This window comes from Genypterus blacodes, unplaced genomic scaffold (genome assembly GCF_046128005.1).
Source record: "Genypterus blacodes isolate CSIRO-AG114 ecotype Tasmania unplaced genomic scaffold, CSIRO-AGI_Gbla_v1 ptg000141l_1, whole genome shotgun sequence".
Taxonomy (NCBI): domain Eukaryota; kingdom Metazoa; phylum Chordata; class Actinopteri; order Ophidiiformes; family Ophidiidae; genus Genypterus; species Genypterus blacodes.
In genome coordinates, this window is record NW_027466943.1 from 2,136,195 (window position 1) to 2,150,308 (window position 14,114).

The 14,114-nt window shown below is 42.3% G+C and overlaps 1 protein-coding gene across 1 annotated transcript; it reads left to right on the forward strand.

The window, feature by feature from the left end:
- The first annotated feature begins 6,957 nt into the window (after window positions 1-6,957).
- Window positions 6,958-10,192, forward strand: LOC143012087 (DENN domain-containing protein 2C-like). The gene is made up of 4 exons (XM_076165141.1): window positions 6,958-7,086; window positions 7,722-7,964; window positions 8,837-8,923; window positions 9,014-10,192. The coding sequence occupies exons 1-4, from the start codon at window positions 7,053-7,055 to the stop codon at window positions 9,043-9,045; spliced, it is 396 nt and encodes a 131-aa protein (XP_076021256.1). The 5' UTR covers window positions 6,958-7,052; the 3' UTR covers window positions 9,046-10,192.
- Window positions 10,193-14,114: the final 3,922 nt, after the last annotated feature.

Below are 14,114 nucleotides of genomic sequence, written 5' to 3' on the forward strand. Positions count from 1 at the left end.
TACACGAGTGAATTAGATTTGATTCAACTTCATTGTCATTGAGCAGAGTACAGGTACAAGCCAATTAGTACATGCACCTTTGGCTGCAATCACAGCACTGAGTCTGTGTGGAGAGGTCTCTATCAGGCTTGCATGTCTGGATACTGCAATTTCTGTCCATTCTTCCTCGCAAAAAAGCTCAAGCTCTGTAAGCTTGCTTCGGGATCAGGCGTGAACAGCTCTTCTCCGAGGTTGTAGCTCTCTTGCATACTGAGTCATAATGTCCTCCAGGATTTCACAAAATGTTGCTGCATTCATTATCCCCTCTATCTTTACAAGCCTTCCAGTGCCTGATGCCAAGAAGCATCCCACACCATGATGCTGCAACCACCATGCTTCAATGTGGGGATGGTGTGTTTGTGGAGATGTGCAGTGTTTACGTGTTGGCCAAACAGAGCGAATAATCTGATGCCCCAAAAGCTACATTTTTGTCTCATCAGATCAAATAACCTTCCTCCAAATTGACCTTGGAGTCTCCCACATGCCTTTGGGTGAACTCCAGTTCGAGATTTTTCAACAGTCGCTTTGTCTTTGCCACTCTCCCATACAGCTTTGACTAGTGAAGAACTCGGGCAACAGTTGTATGCACAGTCTCTCCAATCTCAGCCACTGAAGGTTTTAACTCCTTCAGAGAGGTCATAGGTGTCTTGGTGGTCTCCCTCACCAGTCTCCCTCTTGCCCAGTCACTCAGTTTGTGAGGATGGCCATACTCCTTCCATTTCTTGATGATGGATTTAAATGAACTCGGGGGGGGATGCGCAGTGAGTTGGAATTGGTTTTGTAGCCATCCCCTGACTTATTCTTTTCAAATATCTTTTCTCTGAGTTGCTTGGAGTGTTCTTTTGTCTTCATTGTGTAATTCTAGCAGGAATACTTCTGAACCAGTGACTGGACCTCCCAGACACAGGTGTCATTATACGACGTAATACTATCACTTGAGACACATTAACGGCACTCGATGGAATTGAGATGGGGTGACTAGGTGTAGTTTGAAGGTGTTTAGAAGAGCCTTCATCAACAGTAACGTCCTGAAAGAAGAGGACAAGCTAACAATGATCCCTGATGCATAGCCATGTTTCAAGGATCTTCATAATGCCAGTGATTAATTCATAATTTTGGCTTATCCACTCAGCAAGCATTATGGCAAGTTTTAACACTTACTTGCATTATAGGTGATGTCTGAGCTGAGGCCGATTCTGGGTGTGGTGTTGGTGATATTGCTTTTTTAAAGATTGCTATCAAAAATGAAATAAAATCAAATAAAAATAAAATAAATAATTAATAACTTTAATAAATTAAAGTCCTCTGGGCACCACCCTGTTTGTTGGCACAGGGAACCAAGATAGCAGATAATTTACCTAACCTTAAGGATTCACCATAAGTCTTAATTATCAATTAAAATTATCAGATTAATTAATAAATAAATAAAACGGGAATAATTTAAAGATTAGTTTTGCGCTCGAAATCAATCTAGAAGGGTGAGACTTGACGCGCGTAGAGGCTGATAATCATACAGACATTCAGAGCAAACAATTTCAGACACTTCTTGTGAAAATATGAAAAGATTTATTTACTCACAATAATAACTAAGGTCATTACTATCAATAGAACAAATCAGAAAACATAAACAATGTCACGAAGTTCAGGCAGCAACAGATTTGAATGCAAGGAAGACAAAACTGGTGTGTCTGTGTGTGTGTGTGTGTGTGTGTGTGTGTGTGTGTGTGTGTGTGTGCGCGAGTGTGTGTGTGTGTGCGCGAGTGTGTGTGTGTGTGTGCGTGTGGGAGGGAATGATGCACAGGAAGTGGCGGAGTTATAACACGCCCACTAGTAGGATCTGGATCAAACTAAGATGGCGGGATCTAGCTTAGAAACAGGCTATGTAGCAATGGCGGCTAAACACATGTGAATGGGAGGGGTCCCAAGATGGCGGCTTTCTTCCTAGCTTCCCTATATGTGGGTGTGTGCTGGTGCGTGCGTGTGTGTGTGTGTGTGTGTGTGTGTGTGTGTGTGTGTGAGAGTGTGCTCCGCCCCTCGACACGGCAGAAGATGGGGTAGAGACAGTCTTGATTCAGGTAACTTGTGAGGCAGGCTGAGAGGCTCAAAGCAAGGCTTACAATACACAACATCACAGTCAGACACACGGCGGTGTAGCACATTAGCAGTTTACCAGAACAAAGGATTGAGAGAGAGAGAGAGAGAGAGAGAACGGCGCACATGCAACCGGTGTTGATTAACACAGAGGAAAAATTAAAGAACACACTTGTAATATTAAGCTTAGTTAAGAACACATGGTATCCTATATCTAATGCACATAATATCACTTCCTAACTCTTTGTCTGCCCAGACGTCTAAGCCTTACTTGGTGGAATTACGTCCGTGTGGTAATTCACCGTAGAGGTAGTCGAGCAGTCCGTTGTGTTGAAGATCCAGTTGGGTCGTGGGTTTAAACAGATTCAGGCGCTAATGAGTTGATCATAGGGCCAGTCTGCAAGTCCTCGATTTTCCTGGTCCCAGTGGGAAGGCCTGGTAGTTGGTCGACGGGGAATTGGAAGAAAACAGGAGGAAACGCTTCTTTCCTCGGGTGTAATCAGGATTCAGGTCGAGCAACCAAAGGGGGATCTCCACGGGTTTAGAGAGAGGAAAAAGGCGTTCACTGAAACAAAGTTTGGGCCTTTGTTCAGGGAGAGAGAGATCTCTTGACGTCTTCAGCAGTCGAGCAGTCGCACAGAGAGAAAGTCTTGGGGACAAATCAAACCTTTTATAGCTCCCCACTGATAAGATGTGAAAAGGGGTTGACCCCAGGTACAGTGGGAGATGTAGTTTTGTAGTTCTGTCCTGAGACAAAGGATCCTGCTTATCTTCAGGCCACATGGAGGCCATGTGGCTAAGGTTTTGACCTGTGTGGTAGGCCTCACAATTTAATGCTTGAGAACTAGTATTTGCCCCAACAGTGGCCAAGAGCAAATTTATACATGAAGTAAAGATGAAATGGGAGGACAAGGTGCCGTTTTACAGTGTTTAGAAGAAAGTGATGAAGCCACCCATGACCCTGGATGAAGTCATGTTGCTGTGTATCCAATACACTGCTTAGTGTTTCTTCAGACATGGGAATAGATTTGTGTATGTTGCCAATATGTAACACTGATTAAATTAACCCAAAATGATAATTCTCTCGATGGTGACAAAAGGACAAAGGGTGACATAAGGAATGTCTGTGACCTCAATGTGGCGTAGATGTCATGTTTAGGGTAGACAAACGTATTTCCATTGAAAGGATGTTAATACGAGGGTTCCTTTATATTCTTTTTTGTTGTTATTTGGGTTTAATATTGTGTGTGATGTGTTTTGATCACTAGTCATTACTATGCTGCAAACTTCCAGTAGGTGTCAGTAAGGCTACACCAGTGAATTAGATTTGATTCAACTTCATTGTCATTGACACACATGTTAACTCAGTTCGGGCCTGAAACAAACAACCCCATGTACAAATAAGGGTTTAGTGTCCGAGACAGAGGTAAACAAAGTGTCACAATGGATCCAAGTGCGACTGAAATTGTTGTACAAGCTATTTCTTTACAGTGTTAAGTGTTTTTTAAAGGACTTATATCTAAAGGTGGAGAGGAATTAGAGCACTTGTTGGGCATGTGACAGGGATAACTGCTTTGTCTTTTAAATGTAGACGGAGTAAGAGGAGAGTTGCATTTTATTGATGCATGAGTCAGAATTGCTCGGAAACTCTGCCAGGTGTGAAAATACTGCAGATAATCAGACACAGAACAGATGTATGAGTGTGTTTCTGATTACATCTACCATCCATTCATGTCTACCATTCACAACACACATCCTGTATGTGCCACATCTGTACCTCACAATATAAATGTGACATTAGCCTCATGCTAAAAGGGTAAAGCAAGTGTACAAAAATAACAAATAAGCACTTTTAAAAATCCCTGGATCAAAATCAATTCATACATTCTGAGTTGATCTGCTGGCAAACAAACGAGATAACACACATGGGTGACACTTCGTTTTGTAGCACATCCAGTATCTCCCTGTTCTAGTAGCAGTGCTTAAGAAGCTAAAGCAACCACTTCACTGTTTCATAATTCTTGTAACAAAACACTGACCTTGTGCACTGTGTGAATTTCTCTCTCTTTCAGGTGCTCATAGTGGATCTGTGTGTTGACAAGTTTGCTGTTCAGGTGTGTTCACATAGCATAGTATAATCATCATCATATCAACAGGTGTGTGGGCAGAGTGACATCACTTAAAACAATAAAAACTTTCCCCAACCAGAAGCCCTGGATGAACAGAGAGGTTCGCCTTCTGCTCAAAGCCAGAGATGCAGCCTTCAGGTCTGGAGACCGGGAGGCCTACAGCTCAGCTAGGGCCAACCTGAGGAGGGGAATCTCACAGGCCAAACATGGCTACAAACTGAAGGTTGAAGAGCACTTCAACTCCTCTGACCCCCAGCGTATGTGGCAAGGCATACAGACACTCACCAGCTACAAACCACCCAACACTGTGCCCCCTACCAGCTCCACCTCACTCCCTGACGAGCTCAACCACTTCTACGCTCGCTTTGACCGGGAAAACAGGGAGGTGATGTCCAAGGCAGATCTACCTCTCAATGATCTGCCTCTCACACTCTCCACCTCAGAGGTCTGTTCCATCCTGAGCAAGGTGGAATACCTGGAATCCGATGGAATACCGATGGAATACCTGGGCGCGTGTTCAAAGCGTGTGCAGAGCAGCTGGCCGGGGTCTTTGCGGACATTTTCAACCTGTCCGTGGCCCAAGCAGTTGTTCCCACTACCTTCATGACCGCCACCATCGTGCCAGTGCCGAAGCACTCCACCGCTACGGCCCTGAATGACTTCCGTCCTGTTGCCCTCACCCCCATCATCACCAAGTGCTTTGAGAGGCTGGTCCTCTCACACTTAAAATCCTGCCTGCCTGCTACTTTGGACCCTCACCAGTTTGCCTACCGCCACAATAGGTCAACTGAGGACGCCATCTCCACGGCACTTCACTCCACACTGACTCACTTGGACACCCCGAACTGTTATGCCAGAATGCTGTTCATTGACTTCAGCTCAGCATTCAACGCTGTGATCCCCTCAAAGTTGATATCCAAGCTCAGCCAGCTTGGTATCAACTCATCCCTCTGCAATTGGACTCTGGACTTTCTATCTAACAGACCCCAGTCTGTTAAGAAAGACAACCTCTCCTCCTCCACTATCACCCTGAACACCGGCGTGCCACAAGGTTGCGTGCTGAGCCCTCTCCTTTACTCCCTATTCACCCATGACTGCGCTCCCATCTATGGTTCCAATTCCATAATTAAGTTCGCAGATGACACCACGGTGATAGGCCTGATCAGAGGTGACGATGAGACGGCCTACAGGGAGGAAGTACGGCACCTGACCACGTGGTGTGCTGACAACAACCTGGCACTCAACACCAAGAAAACCAAGGAGATCATCGTGGACCTCAGGCGGGCCGGGAGCCATGCACACACCCCCATCTCCATCAACGGAGCTGCAGGGGAGCGTGTGCCCAGCTTCAAGTTCCTTGGCATCCACATCTCCGATGATCTTACCTGGTCCATAAACTCCTCCACCCTGGTTAAAAAGGCGCAACAGCGCCTCTACTTTCTTCGGAGCCTTAAGAAAGCTCACCTTTGTCCCAGGATCCTGGTGAACTTCTACCGCTGTACCAATGACAGCATTCTCACTAACTGTATCACAGTATGGTATGGCAACTGCTCCGCATCAGACCGGAAAGCACTCCAGCGGGTGGTGAAAACCGCCCAAAGGATCACCGGTACACAACTGGACAGCATCGAACAGATCTACCGTCGACGCTGTCTGGGCAAAACCAGGAACATTATAAAAGACTCATCCCACCCCAACAATAAACTTTTCACCCTCCTCCCATCCGGCAGGCGTTACAGAAGCCTCCACTCTCGCACCAGCAGGCTCAGGAAGAGTTTCTTCTACGAGGCAGTGACCCTGCTGAACTCTACTCCATTCCCCCACTCAACTCCATCCTCCCTCTAGCATCATCTTGCACTCCACTGCAATTTGCACAACTTTCTGTTTGCACTGATCATTTCCATTTCCACTCCTTGCACTATTTATTTACATATTTATTTATTTATATTTATAGTCAGTATATATAGTATATGTAATGTATATAGTTTATTCTGTATATATTCTGTATATATTCTGTATTCTGTATATATAATAGTACACTTTTGCACTTTCTGGTTGGATGCTACTGCATTTCATTGGCTTGTACCTGTACTTGCTCACTGACAATAAAGTTGAATCTAATCTAATCTAATCTAATCTAATGGGATGATAGGTGTGGTTCCAGTGGGACTCAGGGCCGGCTTTGCCTGCACTTGTCTGTTGTTTGCGTGGCAGTGTTTTGAAAGTGACAAAGTTGCCACTGCACAGATGAAACTATTCAGGATATAAGCCTGGAGCAGGAATCCAGCTGCTGATGTCATAGCACAAACATGAAGACTGTTGTGCAACTAATTCAGAGCCTGAGCTGTCTAAGAGCTTGTCATTCTGCAGTATTCCATCTGTTCCAGTTCTGATGGACTGTGTTTGGTTGGGTCTGCATGTTCTTGCGTCAGTTTTATTTAGCTTACACTCTGATTGACTGACATCTCATTTAGCCGCTGCCTTTTTAAATTCAGGATAAAATGAACACGTATTCACATTCAACGTGTCTGTTTACATTACTTTTAATTATTTCCATAAATAAGTAACCTCCCGATGCTGTGATGTCCTCTGTGCAGATTGGCTAAAGGATAGTTCTACCTTTTGTCAGGCAACAGGTTTAATATTTCAGTTCAGCACCATAATGTTGACAAATGCATGATCTGACTTGGAACTTGTCTTTCTGGCTTTGTGCTGCAGCTCGGTGATGAAGACTGCATCCTGCCGAGTAAACTTCAGGCAGCGCTGCAGCAGATCCTGGAGGAAAGGGAAGACATGCTGAGACGAGAGGATGGAGAGCAGTCTGGAGGTTAGTACAACACAGATCGGGTCAATATCTAGATCTACTGGGTCAGGTTTTTTGACTCTAAAATGTAGCTAACTGAGAGACCAGAACCCTCAAGGCATGAGCTCACTGACAGTTAGCCGTGTTTCCTGCTGGCCATGAGCACTATTTTGACAAGCTTAATCCTTAGTTTGGAGTTCATGATGTCAGAGGAAAAGTTAACACATAGAGGTTTGTACACAGTGTCTAAGACTGACTGGCTCACACTGAAGCTGTAGAGCCATTGTTAATGTCTTGAGATTATAGTCAAGAAAACCGCAGACGTCTGTTTAGACTTGTGACATGATGCTTGAATCTGTCAGCTGTTTCAACTCAGGAACCCCTAAACAACCCTGTGAAGTCTTGGCCTGTGTAGATTATTGTTTATTATCAACATCTGACTTCTTTGCTTGTCCTTTCATTTATTTACTATTATTCAAAGATTATTTTAGATGTAATTATTTGATACTCTTGAAGTACTATGATATGTATATAATGTTCTTATGTTTGTTCTTATGGCCATCACATTTTGTTGTGTGGCTTATTATAAAATAAGATGTACTAATGGACCTTTCTCTCATCGTTCTCTTTCTCTCTCCACCCTCCTCTGTCCCATTCAGACCACCAGGCTGATCTCAGCTCCCTGCTGTCTGAGGCCTTTGTGCGGTTCTTCGTGGAGATGGTAGGCCACTATCCTCAACACATGACCGAGTCGTCCAATGGAAGCCGAGAGATACAGCGGGACAGCTTCCGTAAATCTCACCCTTCCCGTGGAGTTCGTCAGTTCTTGCAGCTCTTCATGGAAACCCAAATGTTTGTTGGCTTCATTCAGGACAAGGAGCTTCGCAAGTCGGGGTTCCGGGGTAACTGACTTTGTTTCTACTACAGCGTCGCTAACAATACACTTTAAAAGAGAATATTTTCTCCTTTACTGCTGTTGTTTTTTAGAAATCAGTGTAAGAACAAAGCAAAGGTTCAGGCAGAGCCACTGACAGTAGGCGCTGACGTTCAGTGATCTTCTCTCATTCTGCTGTGGCGTTGTGGAGATGCATTTGACAGGTTGCACAGCAGAAGTGTTTGTTATTTCACAAAGTTTGCCAAAAACCCACCATGACTCAGCAGCTCTTCTGACAGCTTCCTATGGGAGTTTTGTACAATCTGAGCTGAAGATTTCTTGGATGTTGCAGATATGTGATTTGTGACTGTGATAAAGATATCAGTTAGTTTTTACTTTAATCGACTTTAAAAGCAAAACATTCCTCAGTCATGACATCAGTGCTCATTAAAATAGTAACACATTAAGTATCATTCTAACAAGGTTTTTCTTATGTCTCTAAATAGTAACTTGTTTACATAGTAATCTTTGAAGGACTAGTGTATGTAAAATAGAGAGACCGGTGCAATAATAGGGGGAAGTGAAGAATCCAGCAGGGAGTGATTTGAAGCTAGCAGTAACACAAGCTTCCACTAGGGAGCAGGCTGCTTCTATTTTTACTTTGGACCATAGCGCTATAAATGGCTACATTTTATGAAAAAGTATTGTTCATACTTAATATTTCAGCTTCAGCTATGGACTTTTAAGGGTCAATATTAGTGTTTAATAATGGTATAACTGATCATTATAAATAAATTGTGACCAATGTGTATAATGTGTAAGTAGTGTTGCACATGAAGGGCATCTAGGTTTGACCTGCACATCCTGTCCTGATGGCTGAACCTTTCTAATGTGTTTCAGGTCTCTTTGAAGTCAGAGTGGCTGAGTATTTGGATTCCAACCCTGAGCCAGAGCCGAGCGGTGTCAACAAATTCCTCAAAGGACTCGGTAAGTGATTAACAAACTTGAACCTTAATAGAAAAGGTCTTCTTATTTGTCTTCTTATAAGTCCTACTTCTTTTTGTCTTCTTATTTCAGGAAACAAGATGAAGCTTCTACAAATAAAATGACAAAAGGCATCTGTGGGGTCGATTTGTAGAGCGATTTACAAATATATTTGTTGCTGCTGGACTGGCTGTGAACTGGAAATAACTGGATTCAGATTCTTGGGTCTTGGTTGTAATGGGACTGTGGGATGGCCAGCTCAAGATCTTAGAGCCATAGGTATGTGCGTAAGTATGTATGTATGTATGTATGTATGTATGTATTTATGTATGTATATGTATGTATGTATGTATGTATGTATGTATGTATGTATGTTTGTGCACTTGTGGAAACGGGAAACACATTTTATTGTTTTATTGTTTTATGAAGCCGTGAGCATGAAGCAAAAACATTCCAGGTAGTTAAACCTCAGTCATTCACTTTGAACACACACACAGTCATAACTAACTTCTTTTACAGTTTTCAGTGGAAGACACTGTATTTGTTACAGACTTTGAGTCATGTCTGGGTATTGTACAGTAAAAATGAGCAAAAACACACTTTAGTATCAGTTGTAAATGATTGCAGAAGTGGTTGTGATCAGAATGTGGTGAGACGCAGCATGGGATCAGATCCCAGCAGGAACTTGCCAGCTAGAAATGCAAACACTACAGCTGAGACACAAGTTGAAACGTCACTCTGTCTTGTCTTCCCTCTGTCGCATCTTAATTTAAGGTGTATAAGGGGACTTTCACATCAGTGTTTAATGTTTTACTAAAGTGGTTCTCAATTGCGATCCCGAGCACCACATTTTCCATTTCTAACCGCTCTACCCACACCCGATCAGCAGAGTCTGGTTCGGTAGGTCAATCAAGTTTTGGGAGCCACCAACTCTTGATCATCACCCTGAATTAGGTAATCGGGTGTGAGGATCAGAATTGTTCATGTTGGCGTTGTTGCATCCCTTTGAACACATTCTCATTCTGTAAAAGGTTTTGTTTGCATTTCATGTTATTTGGAGGTTTACACGGGAAGATTTTAAGTATTTTGATCAAAACTTATGAATCAAGATAACAATCTATAATGTTCAGTTCAATGTTTGAGTTCATGTTCATGTTTGTCCGTTTTCTCTTTTATCGTTGATTTTCTTCCTGGCAACTGGATTTGTAAATATATATATATATATATACTTTACATTTTGCACATTGATGAGAACCAGTGTACAGTATTTTGAATACTGCCGAGGTGCCCCTGAGCAAGGCACCGAACCCTCAATTGCTCCCCCCTCTGCGAAGGGTGGTAATGTAATGTAAGTCGCTTTGGATAAAAGCGTCTGCCAAATGCTCGTAATGTAATGTAATGTAATCTTGGCCTCGTTCTTCACTGATAAGGTATCCGACATCAATGAACAGTTTCTGAGCCAGACCAACTCAGTTTAAGCCCCCACAGCTAACAAGACCTCCTTCATGTCTTTCTCCCCTCTCGCTTCCAAAATTCCTCGTACCTTCCAACCTGCTGCAGGCCTTTACGCCCACACGTTTCCCTGCACTGGCACGGATCAATCCCTCGCTCGCATTCAAGCAAGCACAAAAACCTACACTCCAACAGGCCGGTCTCGCTCATCTATTTCTGTCCAAAATTCTAGCGTGCAGCCTTTATTCAAATCTCAAACTACCTGCCTGATCCCAACCAGTCAGGCCAGCGACTTCAAGGTCACTCCACTGAAACTGCCCTCTTGTCTGTAGTGGAAACACTGAGATTGTCAATTCTCTTGCTGCTTGACCTATGGGCTGCTTTATCAAAGTCAACCATCAAAGCCTCCTCTCCACATTCTCTGAGCTTGGCCTCCCAGGATCGTCTCTCTGTTGGTTTGACTCCTACCTCTCATTGAGATCTTTTAGAGTGGCGTAAAAGGAGGAAGTGTCACTCACTTGGTTTCTCTTACTGTTCGTATGCTGACAACATGCAACTGCGACTGTACAGTCTCTGCAGCATTCCTCACAAATATTCCCCGTCTGGATGCATGAACAGCACCTAAAGCTCAATTGAAAGAAGAGTGAGCTCCCTGTCATTTCAGCCAATCCCTCCATACAACCACCAATCAGGATTCAGCTGGACTCCCCGCAAGTTAACCCCACAAAGTCTGCCTGGAAGTTGGGTGTCACGATTGATAACCAACTCATCTCACGACTTGACTGTCCCGATAAGAACGTCCGTAGCTGCCTGGCACTTACTCTTGTTGTTTACTCCTGACTGTATTGTTGTTTGCATTGTATTCAAATGTGCATCACTTTGCATGAAAGTGTCTCTCAATTGAGTAAATGTAAATGCTTTGTTCTCCGTTTGTAATAGAAAGCATCAAAACCAAACACTCTTCAGGCAGGAATTTGGTTTTATAATGTACGTATGTGTCCTTCAGGATTTGGAAAGCTCACGGAAATGTTGGATAATGACTGGAATCTTAAATCAAACTAGATGCAGAGAAGGGAAATCTACTCTACGTCTATGTTTTTATTTACTGGAGATCCACTCTGGAAGCACTCAGTAACATCTTGTGATTCCTTCTATTTGTGTGATTTCAGACTTTGTTAATTTTTGCTAGACTAGAGCTGCTAGTCAACATGAATTTAATTGGTGAGTTCAAGTTCAGTTCAAGCTGGGGACGTGATGGTAGTATGTTCATATTTTACAAGTTTGAGAATCTTCATTTTGCACGATGCACGCGTATAACAAGCTTTGTTTACAATGTCACGGTAGTTCAAAACGTTGCTCTAATACGCAATGGAAAAGTTTTGGAATTCATATGGCAAACAAATGTAGAAACTCTGGAAGTGAATTTATTTGTGTGAATGGTATTTAGGAGGAAATAATTCTTAGTTTATAAAGACTATCTAGTTCTAATAGATCTCAAATCAAACATAGAAGCAATTGCAATAAATAATGTATAGGCTGAATTTATGTTTGTTTAGTTATTAAAAACTCGTTTCAAACTTATTTAGTTTGAAAGTGGTGTTTGATACTGGACTGGCTGTGCAAGGCAGCAGAGGTGGAGGATTCTGGCAGGACATATGTGAGAATAATCTGTTTTTCTGCCCAGAATCGAGCCTCTCAGGATGGAATAAATCCTTCTCTGGGAATGACAGACCCAGACCCAAACACCGCTCTAACCTGGCCTAAATAACACAAAATACAACCGTTTGATAGGTGGAGATAGCTGGAGGGATACAAGGCCGAGAAATGAGCTCTGCCTGAAAGGGAGAAATACAATCCTTTAACCTCGAAAGCACTGTTGCCCAGCAGCAACATCAAAGTCTATTCCCAACATGACCACATGGGGGCACTGTCTCCTCGTGCCTCCATTGCTGGGAAATTAAGTATTTTTCAGTGTATTTTCTGTAAATCTTCCATCCATGCATCAACATCAGCATTTCCATGTGATATGTCCTCTATCGCTCTTCTATCATGGATGATTAATGCGGTGGCGTTATGGCTTGCTGGTGGAAGTTACTGTACTCAACAGGACAAGTTATTTAGGCTGGAGCTGTATTCCAGCGTGACAGAATGTTTACAGTATGAAAGGTGATTATCACAGTGTATCACACACACTGCAGGGACTTGTTTATCTGTTGATAGTAGTAGTAGTCTGGCAGAGTCTACCGGTGGCTTAGTGTGAAATGAACTATTGGGTTAACCCTGACTCTAACATTTCCTTTAGTATAATACTGTATTAAAGTGTTTTTGAGTCATTTGTTCTTTCATAATACATATTCATTAATTTTACCATTTGTTCTCTCAGAACAATTCTCAACTCATTTTATCACAACAATAAAGAGTAAATCCACAGCTACGTAATATGAATTTATGGTGTAACTGCTAAATTTAACAATAAAACAATCAGCGAGTTCATGCATCTGCCAAAGCTGCTCAATCCTCCATATTTGTTATACAAAAAAGGAAGAGTCTCCCGTAAAATGAGTTGAGAATTGTTCTGAGAGAACAAATGGTAAAATTAATGAATATGTATTATGAAAGAACAAATGACTCAAAAACACTTTAATACCGTACTATACTAATTTGGGGCAAATTGGGGAATATTGAAAAAAATTGAAAAACGTTGACCCGCGGGTCATCGATTGTTGAAACTAGAGAAAACTTGAAAAGCATCGACACACTCACAACAGTCACTATAGACCAGGGGTCGTCAACGTTTTTCAGGCCAAGGACCCCAAAACTGACTGAGAGATGGAGCAGGGACCCCCTACTATATATATTGTTTAGAATTGTGTTTTGTATCAAACTGGGCCATGTAAAAAACATAGCTACCCTGTTATTGTGCATTCAATTCTAAGCTATTCAGTGACGAGCGATGAGGTTCGTGGTGAGGTTCATGGCTGGCTAACTCTTTCAAAGTCAGATTTAAAAATATATGAATTCAACAGAGAGAAATGCGCTCTCTCAAATGCGACAAATTCACACAAATTGATGCCATTACAGCCTGGATCCCGTGTCTGAAATTTTACTCCTTCCTTGTCCAAGATATGGGCTTTTCAAGTTTCCTCTAGTTTCAACAACCGATGACGTTTTTTTTGAATTTTTCAATATTTCCCAATTTGCCCCAAATTCACACACATTGATGCCATTTCTGCCTGGATGCTGCGTCTGAAATTTTACCTCTCTATCTCCTTCCTTGTCCGAGATATGGGCTTTTCAAGTTTTCTCTAGTTTCAACAATCGATGACCCGCGGGTCAACGTTTTTCAATTTTTTTCAATATTCCCCAATTTGCCCCAAATTCACTGGGATGTCAACATTTTTCAATATTCCCCAATTTGCCCAAAATTAGTATAATACTGTATTAAAGTGTTTTTGAGTCATTTGTTCTTTCATAATACATATTCATTAATTTTACCATTTGTTCTCTCAGAACAATTCTCAACTCATTTTATCACAACAATCAAGAGTAAATCCACAGCTACGTAATATGAATTTATGGTGTAACTGCAAAATTTAACAATAAAACAATCAGCGAGTTCATGCATCTGCCAAAGCTGCTCAATCCTCCATATTTGTTATACAAAAAAGGAAGAGATGTCAACGTTTTTCAAATTTTTTCAATATTCCCCAATTTGCCCCAAATTCACACAAATTGATGCCAT

Coding starts and splice junctions, on each gene's coding strand:
- LOC143012087 (XM_076165141.1), top strand. CDS start 7,053: ATGCTGAGACGAGAGGATGGAGAGCAGTCTGGAG. Junction 7,965..8,836: donor TCGCAAGTCGGGGTTCCGGG/GTAACTGACTTT, acceptor AATGTGTTTCAG/GTCTCTTTGAAGTCAGAGTG. Junction 8,924..9,013: donor CAAATTCCTCAAAGGACTCG/GTAAGTGATTAA, acceptor TTCTTATTTCAG/GAAACAAGATGAAGCTTCTA.